At 40.6% G+C, this 18,320-nt stretch overlaps 2 protein-coding genes across 5 annotated transcripts in view; both read right to left on the bottom strand.

The window, feature by feature from the left end:
- ahctf1 (AT hook containing transcription factor 1) overlaps nucleotides 1–2,429 on the bottom strand; it is a 54,495-nt gene extending 52,066 nt beyond the window's left edge. Inside the window, exon 1 of the mRNA XM_079496724.1 lies at nucleotides 2,181–2,429. The gene's annotated coding sequence lies outside the window, so the exon portion shown is untranslated. The remainder of the gene's footprint in view (nucleotides 1–2,180) is intronic.
- Nucleotides 2,430–6,154: 3,725 nt separating this feature from the next.
- LOC306919310 (uncharacterized protein) overlaps nucleotides 6,155–18,320 on the bottom strand; it is a 56,965-nt gene continuing 44,799 nt past the window's right edge. For all 4 annotated transcript variants that reach the window (XM_079496164.1, XM_079496165.1, XM_079496162.1 and 1 more), the window contains exons 26-35: nucleotides 17,634–17,789; nucleotides 16,393–16,463; nucleotides 16,168–16,247; nucleotides 15,979–16,039; nucleotides 15,454–15,529; nucleotides 14,045–14,095; nucleotides 12,513–12,769; nucleotides 11,192–11,422; nucleotides 9,210–9,298; nucleotides 6,155–8,573 (exon numbers count right to left, since the gene is read on the bottom strand). In XM_079496164.1, coding sequence (XP_079352290.1) covers nucleotides 8,495–8,573; nucleotides 9,210–9,298; nucleotides 11,192–11,422; nucleotides 12,513–12,769; nucleotides 14,045–14,095; nucleotides 15,454–15,529; nucleotides 15,979–16,039; nucleotides 16,168–16,247; nucleotides 16,393–16,463; nucleotides 17,634–17,789 — 1,151 coding nt within the window. In that variant the 3' untranslated portion in view covers nucleotides 6,155–8,494. The remainder of the gene's footprint in view (nucleotides 8,574–9,209; nucleotides 9,299–11,191; nucleotides 11,423–12,512; nucleotides 12,770–14,044; nucleotides 14,096–15,453; nucleotides 15,530–15,978; nucleotides 16,040–16,167; nucleotides 16,248–16,392; nucleotides 16,464–17,633; nucleotides 17,790–18,320) is intronic.

Here is an 18,320-nt window from a genome sequence, read left to right on the forward strand (position 1 = left end):
GTTACATCCAAAGCCAACTCAATCTCAGACACTGCCCCCCTAGCTGCCTGCCACCACACTGCCCCCTAGCTGCCACCACACTGCACAACTACACTGAGGATTCAAGTAGAATACTGCATGCTGCCACTTGGTAACCACATGTCAGGACTTGCACATGTTGACATCCACAGACACTGTCAGTCTATGTGGAATGGATGCGATGCAGGATCGTATTAGAGAATCATGTGAACACTAAGAGAAATAAAAGTATGCTCCATAGCCTTAAGGATAAGTGGACCAGAGCTAGACTAATACAACGAACCCACAAAAAAAAAACAATGCCCCTCGTATAGGATTCAACATAACGTGTACTTGTAGTGTATATCTGGTCTAACTCAGTAGTCTCCCACACAAACATGTCAGCTACATGCAAGGTAGTAAATTGACATAATGATGTTAAACAGACATTGACATTCGTTGGTTTAATCTCCATTCTCCGTTTTAGTCAGTTTACCCAAATAAAATATTGGTTGAATGTGATGCAATTACGTGCTTTAAATATTCAGCGTAAATAATATACAGATTTTTTCAGACTACTAATATTACTGTTGTTTACATGCCACCATGTACTACTAATATTACTGGTGTGTTTACATGACACCATGTACTACTAATATTACTGTTGTGTTTACATGACACCATGTACTACTAATAGTACTGTTGTTTACATGACACCGTGTACTACTAATAGTACTGTTGTTTACATGACACCATGTACTACTAATATTACTGTTGTTTACATGACACCATGTACTACTAATATTACTGTTGTGTTTACATGACACCATGTACTACTAATATTACTGTTGTGTTTACATGACACCATGTACTACTAATATTACAGTTGTGTTTACACGACACCATGTACTACTAATATTACTGTTGTGTTTACATGACACCATGTACTACTAATAGTACTGTTGTTTACATGACACCATGAACTACTAATATTACTGTTGTGTTTACATGATGACACCATGTACTACTAATCCAGTCTGCCTCTTTTCCGTCACGTGATCAGAAGTCATCCCAGGTTGTTCCAACATGATGATGACACAAACAACCACACAGGCTGTCAATGTGTGGTTGGTTGTATCCATCAGTCTCTGAGTATCAACACATAACATTTATTCTCTATCAGTCTCTGAGTGTCAACACATGGTTGTTTGTATCTATCAGTCTCTGAGTGTCAACACATAACATGTATTCTCTATCAGTTTCTGAGTGTCAACACATAACATTTATTCTCTATCAGTTTCTGAGTGTCAACACATGGTTGGTTGGTTGTATCTATCAGTCTCTGAGTGTCAACACATAACATTTATTCTCTATCAGTCTTTGAGTGTCAACACATAACATTTATTCCCGTTGGTTAAGTAATTTACAGTGACAAATTGACAATCCCAAACAAACGGTCTTGTAAAGTAAAGGTCATGTGGGATTATGTTGAACACCGCTTTTCTTCAGAGTTCGTACGTTGACCGTTAACGGACAGACTGGACATTACTCTCAGAGTGGATATCTTACAGGTCAACCATGACTGAACATTACTCTCACATATGTCCGTAGAGTGGACATCTTACTCAACATCACTCTCAGAGTGGACATCTTACAGGTCAACCAGTCTGAACCACAGGAATTCACATGGAAACTGTGTATGTTAGTGTTAGCATTATTGACGCTAAGCTAACACACCGAGCTAACCGTTCGTTGCGGTCAGCAACAACTGCTATAGTTTCCAAATGGACGTTTAGCAGCTTTTAGTATTAACATGTATAGTTTCTGTGTAAACATGACTGTTCACCGCCTGCATGTTGGACAACAACAACGCCCGTCCTGACCGTAATATATACTCTAAGCCCTAAGGTCCTGACAGAGAAGATGCTGCTCTGTTGGTCAACATGCGTAGCGACACTTATCAGAGCTAGCATGCTGGTCCATAGCTCCAACGCATTAGAGCTATGGACCAGAGCTAGCATTAGCATGCATTAGCATGCTAGCTCTGGTCCAGAGCTCTAATGCGTTGCGAGCTATATGTACGGACCAGAGCTAGCATGCTAATGCTAGTCCATGCTAACGTGATGCAATGTGCGGCTGCTAGCCTTATGCTAACAGCTAGCTGGAGTTAGGCTAGCGGTTACCTGTCTGTCTGTCTGTCCGCCTGTCTGTCTCTCAGAGCCGCCGGGGTTCTGTCTCTCTTCTCTGTGTGATAATGTGGAGTCCTCCTCTCCTCTCCTCGGTCATACTCCGGTCAGGAACACCAACCAAATGGACCCCAGTCTCTAGTCTCTACCTATTTGCTGTTCCACTTCCACTCAACGGTAAAGACGCACTTGTTTCAAAGTCCCGCTAACGTCCCGCTTGGGGTCAAAGGCAGCGGCGGTCCAAACAACGCGAGACGAGAGTTGTGTGTGTGTGACTTGTGACTTGTCTTTTTAATCGTGGCGGACTGACCGCTTTACACTGGCGCCACCTCCTGGAGGCTTGATGCTATGACTTGATCACTACTAGCCGAATGCGAACGGAAATAAATAAAAGCCTGGGTGCCGTGTGTGTGTGAAATGAAATGAAATGATTACTATATTTACCCAGGGTATCTGGGCTAAGCTCAATAACTTGTTTCCAGCCAGGCCCTGCTCATAGAACATTTCATCGTAGTGGTTCAATGCCTTGTTCAAGGGCACTTCAGCGGTGGTAATTTTAACGTGTCGGACCGCTGATTCGAACTGGCGACCTTCCGGTATCAAGACCGCTCCGCAATCCGTTCGGCCACCGCTGCCATATATGTGTGTGTGTGTGTGTGTGTGTGTGTGTGTGTGTGTGTGTGTGTGTGTGTGTGTGTGTGTGTGTGTGTGTGTGTATATGTATATATATATATATATATATATATATATATATATATATATATATACATGTATATATAAATGCATTTACTTTCTTACTGTAGTTGTAGGACAGTCTTAAATGTGCTGAATAATAGATATCCCAGACTCAATTTAAATACAAATTTAAAATGCATTTTTACTTTTTAATACATGAATAATGTCATGTGTGTATTCTATCGTGGTTCTGTATCTCAATGAGCCACATATTCAGGATTTATTCAATCTAAACAGCAGCAATCTCACCATTGCTGCTGTTTAGACACTGGTGGTTTTTTCCAAGTGGACAATAACAAGTGGACATTTACTTGCATAGAATGTACTGTATTTCTGTAATTACTTGAATACGGTATGTCTTTACTTTAAGCTATAGAATGTACTGTATTTTGTAATGACTTGAATACAGTATGTCTTTACTTTAAGCTATAGAATGTACTGTATTTCTGTAATTACTTGAATACAGTATGTCTTTACTTTAAGCTATAGAATGTACTGTATTTCTGTAATTACTTGAATACGGTATGTCTTTACTTTAAGCTATAGAATGTACTGTATTTCTGTAATTACTTGAATACGGTATGTCTTTACTTTAAGCTATAGAATGTACTGTATTTCTGTAATTACTTGAATACATGTACAGTATGTCTTTACTTTAAGCTATAGGGTTAGGGTTAGGGTTAGCTGGGCTACTACATTTTTTTTATTTTTTTATCGAGAAATGTCGACCATCTGAAAAGTATATTGTATGGTCTGGTCTTGGTCTGGGCTACTTTTGAACAAATAATTTCATCAATGGGGCGTGGCATGGAGGTGACCAGCCTGTGGTACTGTTGAGGCGTTATGGAAGCCCAGGTTTGCAGCTGTAAGTTTTGTATTGTTGAGTCTCATGTCTCACACTTTCCTCTTGACAATACAACCTATAGGTCAGGACTGTTGGCTGGTCAGTTAAGCACAGTAATACCTAGTAATACCATGGTTAGTACACTAGACTAGACTAGACCTACTAGTCGTTTTGGCCCTGTGGGCAGGTGCCAAATCGATCTGGAAAGAAACAAATCAGCATCTCCATAAAGCTTGTCAACATACTGAAGCACAATGTACTAGTAAAATATTCTGATAGATGTGTGTTGAGTTTTCGCTGTCAGTGATGATTTGGGGTGTCATGCCATCAGTGGTGAAGCCAGAACTGAAGTCTTGGGTGGGCCTGGCCAGGAGTGGGTGTGCCTGGGTGGGCGTGGCCAGGAGTGGGTGGGCGTGGCCAGGAGTGGGTATGCCTGCATGCATGTGTGTGATTCTGCACCACATTATTCATGTATTTATTTTATTCATAATACAAAATGCAAAAAAACATATTTTTTCTTATAGCTGCAGCTGTGGCTGCAGGTCATCTGCTGGTGTCATCCACTGTGTTGTATCAAGTCCAGAGTCAACACAGCCATCTATCAGGATATTTTAGAGCACTTTGTGCTTCAGTATGTTGACAACCCTATAGTTAGGTAAAGTTAGCTTAAGTTGTGGCAAATCTGCACAAAAAATGCTTACCACTAGCTTTGTGAGAGCTGCTGAAAGTTGGGGTACCATTATCAACCAATATAAGGCAAAAGAAAATTCCAAATTTCATTATACTTACATTATACTATAGCATGTGACATGTCAAACTAGGGGGTTTTCAAGATTCTGAATCCATTGCAAGCATTAGTTTTGCAAAAAAAACACTCCTTTGCCAAAATATGCCCATAGCCGTCATCACAAATGTGATGAGGTCAGCACAAATGTGATGAGGTCAGCACATTTGGGCACATTTGGGCCGAATTTAGCCCAAGGAGAATTTCCGTGCAAAACTAATGCTTGGAATTAGGGATGCACCGAAAGGGAAATTCTTGGCCGAAACCGAATACCGAATATAGGAAAAAGTCGGCCGAAAACCGAATATCCGAATATGATTAATATTATATATCTTTTTTCCTACCGTTGCTGTCATGGCCATACCTTAAAGCTACCTGATTTATGGCAAAAGAAAGAAATGGTTATGGCAAAACTTAACTTAAATAATAATCACTATTATGGGTCCATAAAACATTTATTCAGCTCTTTTGAAAGCATTAATTGCATACACTATTCGGTGATATATTTTCTGCCTATTCGGGCCAAAACCGAATAGGCCGAAAATGCATTTTTAGCCATTTTCTGCCGAATATTTTCTGCGGCCGAATATTCGGTGCATCACTACTTGGAATGGATTCAGCATCTTGAAAACACCCTATATACTAGTTTGACATGTCACATGCTACTTAAAGTATAATACAATTTTGAATTCTTTGCCTTATATTGGTTGATAATGGTACCCCAACTTTCAGCAGCTGTCACAAAGTTTCCCAAGGGAATTGGGTTGGAACATTTTTTTCTGTGATAGTAGACATCTTTATGAACACATCTTTGAAGAAAGCTAGTGGTAAGCATTTTTTTTTGCAGATTTGCCACAACTTAAGCTAACTTTACCTAACTATTACAGAGATGCTGATTTTCCTTTCCAGCTCAGGCTTTCAAAGCTAGTTCACCCAACCAATTTATTGTTGACCATTGAGAGATTCAAGACTAGGAAGTATTTAATTCCACAGGATTTTCTTTTAAGTGTCTATACTGTAGGTTGCCTCCAAGTGATGCTGCACCTTTGATGGATTTATAGATTTGTTGGACAGCACCAACATCAGTGTTCTGCAAATGAGTGGTTATGCCCTGATATTGGGAGGTCTAGCTGTGTTCAATCCCCTGACCGGTCATACCAAGCTTATACATATCGGACGGGACCTCCTTGGCACTCAACATCCAAGAGTTGGATTGGAACTCTGAGGACTCCCTAGTGATACTCAAACTCAATATGCTTAATGTCCTCAAAGTAACACAGATTCCATTCCAGCGATAATAGCCAAAATCTTCAAAACGGCCAGTAAAATATATACCCCCCCCCCCCCCCCCCCCCCCCGGCAGGATTTGAGGACTAGTTTATCGTGGGCCCGGTCATAAATTGTAATGCAAATGAAAGAGATGTACTGTAGCATCAATTTTCATTTTAATCGCTTGGTAGCTAAACAGACAGAAAGCTGCGTAATCTATTCTCAGATAGAGGTAGATTGTGTTTTATTTTATTTAGCCATTTAACTTTATGTTCATGGAAAAAGCCATTTGTGTTGAATGTGGGCCAAGTCATAAATTACAATGTGAAGCAATTGAAAGAGGTTCTCAGCTATCTTTAATGTTAACCCACTTGATAGCAGGCAGACAAATGTACATTAGTTTGTTTTATGGAAACAGTTGTTGAAAGTGCTAATTGCACAGAATTATTTGAGATAAATGTAGCAAATTACTTTGATTACAAATTGTGTCATTGACATGGAAATGAAGGACAAGCCAAAAAAAGAAATGTACTTTTCATACATTATGTGGAAATACGTGGAAATAAGAGAAGTTTTCAAGTATCATTAATGTCTATTTGAGTATCACCCCTAGACCCTAACCGGGGTCCAGATTTGAGCACAGCTTAGATTTAGAATTCCCTTTCTAAAATGGCTCCCCCTAGTCACATTTTTCAAGGGCGCAACAAGTTTGCGCAACCCAAATACTATGTTATAATGTTCCTTACAAATAGGAAAAAGCAAAAAAAAAAAAAAGGGAAATAAAACAGGCTTCAAGCCGCTTGAAGTGTTGTTCAAACAGAGAAAAAATTAACCCAAACACAATTTCCCAAAAACTTTGTATTTATATAGGTGCAGTTCCAGAGCAGGAAATCATCCATATACATGTAATTATATAGGTCCAGTTCCAGAGTAGGAAATCATCCATATACATCCATATAAACACCATTTAAAAAATCATTTTCATGAACAAAAATATATTTTTTTAACATTCACTGTACAACATAATAAAGCATAAAGAGAACGCACTCAATAGAGTGCAGATTTCCACAGAGGCCTAATAGAGCACCAAAGTCTGACGTCAACATCACCGGTTCGTGTACTTTATTATGTGTATTAATAATCAACAAAAAAATGCCGGCCCTTTCACTCATATGGATATGAAGAACCAACTGATGCTAATGTTATTCATAATGTTACTAATATGGATATGAAGAACGAACTGATGCTAATGTTATTCATAATGTTACTCATATGGATATGAAGAACCAACTGATGCTAATGTTATTCATAATGTTACTCATATGGATATGAAGAACCAACTGATGCTAATGTTATTCATAATGTTACTCATATGGATATGAAGAACCAACTGATGCTAATGTTATTCATAATGTTACTCATATGGATATGAAGAACCAACTGATGCTAATGTTATTCATAATGTTACTCATATGGATATGAAGAACGAACTGATGCTAATGTTATTCATGTTACTCATATGGATATGAAGAACCAACTGATGCTAATGTTATTCATAATGTTACTCATATGGATATGAAGAACGAACTGATGCTAATGTTATTCATGTTACTCATATGGATATGAAGAACCAACTGATGCTAATGTTACGGCTGCCCAATTAGTTAAAGTTTCGCTAGAAAAGATGAGTCGAGTGTGAAGACTTCGGCGCTCTAAAATCTCTTAATTTGTTTGGCCTGGTGGTGAAACATAACAGGCCTGGATGGTGAAACATAACAGAAAAGCCATAAGAAGAAAAAAAAACACCCATCAACCATTACATGCTAGAAGGCTTTCTTACCTTTATTTGTAGTTGTTACGATCCCACCAAAGAGGTCCAGGTGTTATTTTGTGCTAAAGCACATTATTGGCTATTTCCTCTACTCCCAAATCAACCCTCAATGGGGGTTGGGTTTTTGTGCTAATTCGCTTATTTCCATCGAAATAAGTAGTACAGTGTGCCGCTTGGGATACTATTTACATTATGAAGAGAGGATATATACAAAAAAAAAGATTTTTGAGCGATGGAAATAAGCGAATTAGCACTAAAACCCAAACCCAACGCCCCATTAATTCAATTCAATTCATTGAGGGCTTATGGTAGGGGAAATAGGCAATAATACGCACAAAATAACCCCTGCACAAAATAACCCCTGCACAAAATAACCCCTGGACCTCTTTAGTGGGAACGTAACAACTACAATTACATTCATTTTAAGGTATTATTTGTATCCACCTGATGAACTCTACCCAACTAAAATTACATTCATTTTAAGGCATTATGTTTGTTTTGATATATATTAAAAAACGGTGAGTAGAGTGTGGAAATAATAAAAAGTCTAGAACTTTGGATCACAAAGATGAACTCTGCACCTTCGTGATGTCACTGATCACATGACCACAAGGCTAAATACACTTTTTTATTATTTCCAACAACTCACTCTAACTCACTTAAATTAAATGGCATAGTGCAAAGTTTAAAATGAGTACTATTCCCCTTTAAGAACATTTAAAAGGCTAAAACATTTTTTTTTTAAAGAAAAGAAAAAAACGTTATGAAGAAAACAAGCTGATATAAAATAAATTAATAGTTGTCGGCAGAACTCTGTCTATGGAGGTGAGGACACTGTGAGGTCACTTCTATGTTGGTGAGGTCACTTCTGGTCTTGATCTCTGTTTCATCTCCTCATCTATTAGCCAATCGAATTCTTCCCTTTCCCTGAAACGAGATGCACGTAAAGAAACGTCACAAAATCATTTACGATCCAGTCTCTGTTTACACTGGTCACCACTGGTCACATGGACTGAAACCAGTGTTGATTTAATCGACTAAAACCAAGACGAAAAATGTTCGTCGACTACCTTTTTTCACTGACGAAAACCGAATGGAAACAAAAAGAAAACTAAGCTATGGTGACTAAAACTAAGACTAAATATACTGACAATTTCGTCAACAAATAAACTAGACTAAAATGTCAGGAAGGGACTAGTGGACAAGAGATCCTGTCATTTTACACTTGGTTACATGCTGAAAATAGCAGATCTACAAGCTCACTCGCGCTGCGACACGTTGTGAGCTTGTAGATCGGCTATTTTCAGCAAGTTTAAAAACTGTAATTACGACGGCATCAAGGCCCACCAAAATACATTTTAGTCGACTAAATCAACTGTAGATTTAGTCTACTAAAATCTTATATTTAGTCGACTAAAACTAGACTAACACTAAAACATTCCAGGTGACTAAAATGTGACTGAAACTAAACAAAAACTATTATTGAAGAAACTAACTAAAACTAAAATAGAAATTTGCTGCCAAAAACAACACTGATTGAAACCTCAGCCCCAATTACATTACCTGTTGCTTATTTGTCGACCCGTGAGGAACTTCTCCTCTGCTGTTGCTGTGGACACATCGTGCACTCCTGCGATGGCGTAGATGACAGCCTGCGAAGAGACAACACAACACAACATACTGAATACAGATGACAGCTTGCAAAGAGACACAACACAATACAACATACTGAATACAGATGACAGCCTGCACATGACGAACACAACACAACACACTGAATGCATAGATGACAGCCTGAAGAGCCACAACACAACACACTGAATGCATAGATGACAGTCTGAAGAGCCACAACACAACACACTGAATGCATAGATGACAGCCTGAAGAGCCACAACACAACACACTGAATGCATAGATGACAGCCTGAAGAGCCACAACACAACACACTGAATGCATAGATGACAGCCTGAAGAGCCACAACACACTGAATGCATAGATGACAGCCTGAAGAGCCACAACACAACACACTGAATGCATAGATGACAGCCTACAAAGAGACAACACAACACACTGAATGCATAGATGACAGCCTGAAGAGCCACAACACAACACACTGAATGCATAGATGACAGCCTGAAGAGCCACAACACAACACACTGAATGCATAGATGACAGCCTGCAAAGAGACAACACAACACAACATACTGAATGCATAGATGACAGCCTGCAAAGAGACAACACAACACAACACACTGAATGCATAGATGACAGCCTGCAAAGAGAACACAACACAACACAACATACGGAATGCATAGATGACAGCCTGCAAAGAGACAACACAACACAACACAACACAACACAACATACTGAATGCATTTAGACCCGAGGACGATTCTACAGCTAACCCTAACCCTGCACATGACGAACACAACACGACACAACACAACACAACACAACACACTGAATGCATAGATGACGGCCTGCACATGACCAACACAACACAACACAACACACTGAATGCATAGATGACAGCCTGCAAAGAGACAACACAACACAACATACTGAATGCATAGATGACAGCCTGCAAAGACACAACACAACACACTGAATGCATTTAGACCCGAGGACGATTCTACAGCTAACCCTAACCCTGCACATGACGAACACAACACGACACAAAACACACTGAATGCATAGATGACGGCCTGCACATGACCAACACAACACAACACAACACAACACAACACAACACAACACAACACAACACAACACAACACAACACAACACACTGAATGCATAGATGACGGCCTGAAGGGCCACGCCACAGCACAACACAACACAACGAATGCATTTAGACCAAGCCCCCAGTAAGGCTATCCAACATTGAAGCTGCCACTACCTACTGGCGAAAAGAGGAACTGCAGCACTTTCATGGAGGTGGACGGACGTTCATGACGTTTGAGGTTTTAACTTCTGCTCGCTCGAGCCATTGAGTTGACCGGCAGTCTTCCGGGTGCTTCAAAACGCCACTGAGCAACTTCTATTGAAATTAATAGCTTGGGGGCGGGGCTATCGCTCCGGTTCGGTCTCTATCCTTTATAGAGCGTTGCAGTCTAGGTCTGCTATTTTTGAAAGATCGAGAAAATGTGGCGCAAATCTTTGCATATATATTCTTTCAGAGAGAACGTTTTTTTAACTCAAATCTTTGCTTCTGGGGGGTCCCTGGAACAACATATTTTCAGATGGGGGTCGGCGGCCAATTACATATAATTTTTGGGGTCCTTGAGATTAAATATTGAGCACCACTGATACAGAAACATGAGGTATTTCAGAAAACTGTCAGGATTTAGAAGACTTTTTTTTATTTTTTTGGGTTTTGGGTTTAAATGGGTTTTAAACCTGAACTCACCTCTGGCAGCAGCAGGTTAAACATGTGACCTCTGACCTGTGACCTCTGGTTAAACATGTGACCTTTGACCTCTGGTCAAACCTCTGACCTGTGACCTCTGGTTAAACCTGTGACCTCTGGTTAACCCTGAACTCACCTCAGGCAGCAGGACGTCCAGCACAAAGCGGACCTGCTCTATAAAGTTCCCGTGGACGTTGGCGAGGCAGGGCGCGGTCAGCGGGGCGTGGTCCAGGACCTCCTTCAGGTAACGGTACACCTTCTCTACGTGCTCGTCCTGCAGGTAGGTGGGCACGGGGGGGGTCTTCTTATGGCTCATCTGGAGGAAGGAATGGAGCCAGGTGGACCGCTGCTGACCGCTGATCACCGCCTGGGGAGAGAGAGAGAGGAGGGTCAGCGATAGAGAGGGAGAGAGGAGGGTCAGCGATAGAGAGGGAGAGAGGAGGGTCAGCGATAGAAAGAAGACAATACATACATACAATCACTCTATTAACACCCCCATCGCCCAGGACGAAGTTCTTTGTCCTTTCTATTAGTAACGCCCGACGCCCAGGACGAAGTTTGATCCAAAAGACGAAGTTTGATATGAAAACGGATCACATCGCTCCACAGCCTGGAAGCGCCTGTTGTGCAATCCTCGATGTTGCGCAACAGTGAGAGGTCATCGAAAATCTCCCTCCCCCGTTTAGCCGACGACAACAAAAATCTTAAAACGTTAATAACTCACGATCTAAATCATCCCGTCTAATTATAAAAAAACATCCTGTGTTAGACGGCCCTCCGCTGTCCAGTCGCTAGACGTGATAGATTTATTCTTACCTCCATTCACAACAACATCCGGTCCGTCTGTAAAAGTGGTCCGTGTTTATAAATCGACTGGGCGCTATAATGTAATGGATTAAATAACCCCGGGCAATTAAGCTATTAACCCATTTAGACCTGAACTCCATTCTACAAAATGTCTTCTAAATCCTGACAGTTTTCTGAAAAACCTCATGTTTCTATGTCAGTCGTTCTCAAACATTTTCATGTCAAGGACCCCCAAAAATGTGTAATTGGCCTCCGACCCCAATCTTAAAATATGTTGTTCCAGGGACCCCTCCAGAAGCAAATATTTGAGTTACGAGCTTGAAGATCTGCTATTTTTCAAAAATCGTGAAAATGTTGGGTACAAATCTTTGAATATATATTATTTCAGAGCGAACGTTTTTTACTCAAATATTTGTTTCTGGGGGGGGGGGAACAACATTTTCAGATGGGGGTCGGCGGCCAATTACATTTATTTCTGGGGGTCCTTGACATGAAATAGTTTGAGAACCACTAATATAGAAACATGAGGGTTTTTCAGAATACTGTCATGATTTAGAAGAAAGTTTGTAGAATCGTCCTCAGGTCTAAATGGGGTTAAATCACAAATAAAGTAAACAAATACACATTCCATTTAATCAATCTATCCGTACCAACAGTCTTTTGTCCACCATGTGTCTGTTGATGATGTAATAGACCAGCTTCTCGTTGGCTCTGTTGTAGGCAGCGCGGGTTCGATCGGGGAGACGCCTCTTAGACCGCCTGTTGACCTCCTCCTCCTCAGCGCTCCTCCTCCTCCCCCCCTCCTCCTCCCCGTGAGCCTCCTGGAACTCCTCCATCTTCATCAGGTCACTGGAGATGGTCGGGGTCTCCCCAGAGCCCTGGAGGAACGTCTTCCTCACCGGATAGCCTGGAGACGGACGAGAGACCAAGAGGACAGCGTTCAGGTCAGGAGAGAGGACAGCGTTCAGTTCAGGAGAGACTTAGAGGACAGTGTTCAGGTCAGGAGAGAGAGGACAGCGTTCAGGTCAGGAGAGAGAGGACAGCGTTCAGGTCAGGAGAGAGAGGACAGCGTTCAGGTCAGGAGAGAGAGGACAGCGTTCAGGTCAGGAGAGAGAGGACACAGGAGAGAGAGGACAGCGTTCAGTTCAGGAGAGAGAGACTTAGAGGACAGTGTTCAGGTCAGGACAGACGAAGAGGACAGCGTTCAGTTCAGGAGAGGGAAGGGTTCATTCATGTGGAACAGTGTTGTTTCCGTCTACTAAAACTATGATGAAAAATGTCCGTCGACTACCTTTTTCCACTGAGGAAGACTAAATGGGAGCTAAATTAAATCTAAAGCTACGATGACTAAAACTAAGACTTAATATACTGACAATTTAGTCAACAAATAAAAACTAGACTGAAATGTTAGGGACTAGTGGACAAGAGATCCAGAAGAAGTCATTTTACACTTGGTTGCATTGTTTGTAGATCGGCTATTTTCAGCAAGTGTAAAATCTGTCATTATGACGGCATCAAGGCCCACCAAAATAAATTTTAGCCGACTAAATCAACTGTAGATTTAGTCGACTAAAACCATATGACACTTAGTCGACTAAAACTAGACTAACGCTAAAACAGGGGATGAATTGATAATGAAAGTGGGTGTTCAGGAGAGGGAGGGTCTATTTTGGAGAGAGGGAGGTGTTCCGGGACAGGAGGGAGAGAAGTGTTCAGGAGACAGGAGAAAGTGTTGGACAGGGAGAGATCTTCGGGACAGGGAGTTGTTGAGGAGAGAGGCGAGAAAAGCTGCAGTGTTTCATGTTCTAACAACACTTTAACAACACACTGGAAAACTGCTGCAAATGTACAGTATACAATCAACATTTAGATGGATATCATTTACAGTATGCAATCAACATTTAGATGGATATCATTTACAGTATGCAATCAACATTTAGATGGATATAATTTACAGTATGCAAGCAACATTTAGATGGATATAATTTACAGTATGCAATCAACATTTAGATGGATATCATTTACAGTATGCAATCAACATTTAGATGGATATCATTTACAGTATGCAATCAACATTTAGATGGATATCATTTGCAAGTGTCTGTGGCAAAGCAGAACTATCAATGAAGGCATGCGATTTGTCTACTACGGTGAAAAGCTCTACAACTGAAGTTGAACTTACTCATGTCATGATTGATGTATTCAATGAATGATCCGGTGAAATGTTCACATGCTGTGAAAACAAATAATATTGAAGGTAATGCAACATGTACAAATACTAACATACAGTATAGAAATATGCATCAATAAATAATATTCAATGAATATAGCAATATAAACACAATCAGTGTTGTTTTCGTCGACTAAAACTAAGACGAAAAATGTTCGTCGACTACTTTTTTTGATTGATGAAAACTACATGGAAACTAAATGAAAACTAAACTATGATGACTAAAACTAAGAGAAAGACTAAATAGACTGACATTTTCGTCAACAAATAAAAACTAGACTAAAATTTTAGGAAGGGACTAGTGGACAAGAGATCCAGTATTAGACATTTTACACTTGGTTGCATGCTGAAAATAGCAGATCTACAAGCCCGCGACACGTTGCGAGCTTGTAGATCTGCTATTTTCAGCAAGTGTAAAAACAGTAATTACGACGGCATCAAGGTCCGCCAAAATACATTTTGTTCGACTGAATCAACTGTAGATTTAGTCGACTAAAATCTTATGATATTTAGTCGACTAAAACTAGACTAAGGGACCAGTCGAAATTTAGAAAAGGGGGCCCTGGAGGAAAATAGGGGAGGGCCATGTCTTTTTCATTTTAGTCAGAGGGAGGGTGAGCTAATTTTACTTTGAGTCTAAGGGAGGGTGATCCAATTTTGATAATGAAATAGTGCGGGTTTTATATATAATACTACAGCTTTTCTGAATTAAAGTACAACTTTGGTCAACGATACCCCTCTGTTGCTTTCACTTGGTTCTTCCCAACAGGACCAGTTTTCATTGTTCCCCGTGCCAATCACACTGCAACACACACTACAAGTACACACTACAACCCCCAATTCTCAAAGGCTTGCATAGCTTGCTGTGTTAGGTGTTAAGACTACGAGACCATTGTCCGCATTGGCGTGAGTTCAAACCTCACAGCGGACACAGATCTTTGCGGTCACTTTATTTTCTCACATATTAAAAACGCTACCAGATTAAAGTTAGGAATAAATAATACTGAGGTAAATGTGATGTTAATTAATAGGTTAATAGGGGAGGGTGATTCCTTTTTGTTTAATCACCTGGGGAGAGGACTAGATTTTTATTTTCATTCACAGGGAGGGTGATGGTATTTTATATCAGGGCACAAAAATGCCCTCCAGGGGTATCCCTATTTCAATTTCGACCAGTCCCTAACACTAAAACATTCCAGGTGACTAAAATGTGACTAAAGCTAAATGAAAACTATTCAAGAGACTAAAACTAAAATCAAAATGTGCTGCCAAAAACAACACTGAACACAATACAATAATAATAACATTCACAGAAATGTATATACTGTGAAACCAAATGTCCAGGGCAAAGAGCTGCTTACCAATACGCATTCTATAGTCGCTGATCATGTCCAGGGACCATTTGATGGACGCATCATACTTCTCCTTGGCTTCACACTGTAAAGTTCAGGGGTCAAGGTTTACATTGTTTACAGTGTAAAGTTCAGGGGTCAAGGTTTTCATTCTTTACACTGTAAAGTTCAGGGGTCAAGGTTTTCATCGTTTACACTGTAAAGTTCAGGGTTCAAGGTTTTCATTCTTTACACTGTAAAGTTCAGGGTTTTCATTCTTTACACTGTAAAGTTAGGGTTCAAGGTTTTCATTCTTTACACTGTAAAGTTCACAGATGATGCAACAATGCAACACAGGGAGTTACATTCTTATAGTTAAAAAAAAAAGATAAAAGTTGTCACAAGAAAAGCAGAAATAGCACTTCTATTAATAAAATCATACTGAAATGGCTCATGTGAATTTCACCACTAGTGAAAACAGACCAACTTGATATAAGGATCTATGAGTCTATGATATATGGGATCTGTGAGGATATGTGAGGATCTGAGTCTTACCACAAGCTGGCTGCTCTCTTCACAGTCAAACGGCTTCAAGGTCTTCAGAGACACCGTCAAGCTACCACAAAAGACACGTGCTCAGAGTCGCCTTTTTCATTCCTTAAATCCCCGACTGATTCACATGCATACTGTATACTCTACTGTATCTCTTACAAAACTACGATACACAAGCAGTGATATTCTTACCCTTTGCAGATCTTGTCCATTATTGGGCCATCGATGAAAACAATGCTGGCTTTTTTCATCCTGCGGTTCATACTTTTCACCTGCAGAGAACAAGAATGTGTCTTTTAACATTTACAGGAATTCACATTATAGACACTATAACTGACTTACTAGAACAATTTGCTTACAATTTCACACATTCCCAATGCCCAGCCATGGGCCAGCCATATTAATAACAGGTCTTACCACCGCTGGCCAGAAGGGAAAAGTCCTGAACTTGCACCAAACAAATACTCCGGCTGTGATGGATGGAGGCTCTGGAAGACAAAACATTAATCACCATTACATACTGTACAGAAAACTGTAAATCATGACAGTTTTCTGAAAAACCCATGTTTCTGTATCAGTGGTGCTCAAAATATTTCATGTCAAGGAGCACCAGTATTATCTGTATTTGGCCGCCGACCCCCATCTGAAAATATGTTGTTCCAGGGCTGGTTGTGCTGTACTGGCAGCTCAAACAAAAATAGTCATAACTCCTTCAAATCTTGACGGATTTACAAATGGGTTGGTTTAATACAAACGTTGTCAACGTGGCTATGATTCAGGATGCTTATCTGCTTAATTTTGTTTTTTTATATGAACGTCGTATAAAAGCATACAAGTATGCGGACGTCTGACGTTTATAACAAACCAAACCGTTTGAAAATCGGTTGAAAATTGAGCAAGTTATGGTTATTTAAAAGTACATGCCCATAGACACAATGTTATGCTGCCCCTCGGTAAGATGGCCGCCACGTAGCAACGTCGCTCTCCATTGGCCAGAGCGGGTGAGCCATCTAGCTTTCATATATATATATATATATATATATATATATATATATATATATATATATATATATATATATATATATATATATCTATGCTGTACAAACAGACAACGTCAGCACCATTACATACACACTGACATCAGCAAGTCTACATATTTAACCAAATGGACCCTTTACACCAGTACATTTATAAACACGGACCCCTTTTCCGGACAGACCGGAAGTTGTTGTTGGTGTGTGTGTAGCAGCTAACAATAGCCACACCACTCTAGTCGATCGACAACAACGGGAGACAAGAATAAATCTATCGCGACTAGCGACTGGACCGCGGAGCGCCGTCTAACACAGGATCTTTTTTCATAATTAGACGGGATGATTTAGATCGCGAGTTTTAAGATTTTCGTTTTCATCAGCTAAACAGGGGAGGGAGTTTTTCGATGACGTCTCACTCTTGCGCGTCACCGAGGATTGCCCAACAGGCGCTCCTGGGCTATGGAGCCATGCGATCCGTTCTCATATCAATAAACTTCGTCTTTTGGACAAGACTTCGTCCTGGGCGTCGGGCGTTACTAATAGAAAGGACAAAGAACTTCGTCCTGGGCGATGGGAGTGTTAACCACGTTTCCATCAATTCTATTGGAGGCTTCATTCACTTACTTTTCTGCATCAAGAGCTGGGGTAGCTCCTCTTCCTCCTCCTCCTCCTCCTCCTCTTCCTCATCCAGATTACAGTAAGAAGCCAACTCCTCTTCATAATTACTCAGCTCTATTGACAGATCTGAGGACAGCGAGCTCTCATCTAAAAGGGGATTGACTACACACACACACAAACACACACATACACGTTTGTAGAGGATTAGAACACTGAAATAGAATACAGATTATTAGTATGATTATAAGATACTATTCAAAGGAGACTGGACAAGGTGGGTCTCACTACTTCGGGACCCTGCCCGTCTAACACCATGGCGGCCAGGTCTACCGAGCCTTTAGGACAGATCGTATCTGCTCTACAAGTTCTTTCACCTGCTGCTGTAATTCTGATGGTTCCGTCCTGCGGCCGTCTAGCCTTCACTATCCAGACTCTTTGTCTCCTGGCTGCCCTTCTCATGCCCTGGGAGGGCTTTCGCACCAGCATCCGTACTCGGAGAGCTGTTCTACCACCATCTCTGGAGGATTTCGACATCCTGTTACTTGCAATGCCCTAATCCGGCTCGAAGGACCATATAAAATACTACTCAAAGGGGACTGGCTGCCGGGGTTTAGGACCCGCCGCAGTGGTGTCCGGTGAGAACTTAACCAAACTTAAACCTCTGGCACAACGATATCTGGGATGTCTAAACAT

Source organism: Electrona antarctica (genome assembly GCF_951216825.1).
Source record: "Electrona antarctica genome assembly, chromosome: 3".
Taxonomy (NCBI): Eukaryota; Metazoa; Chordata; class Actinopteri; order Myctophiformes; family Myctophidae; genus Electrona; species Electrona antarctica.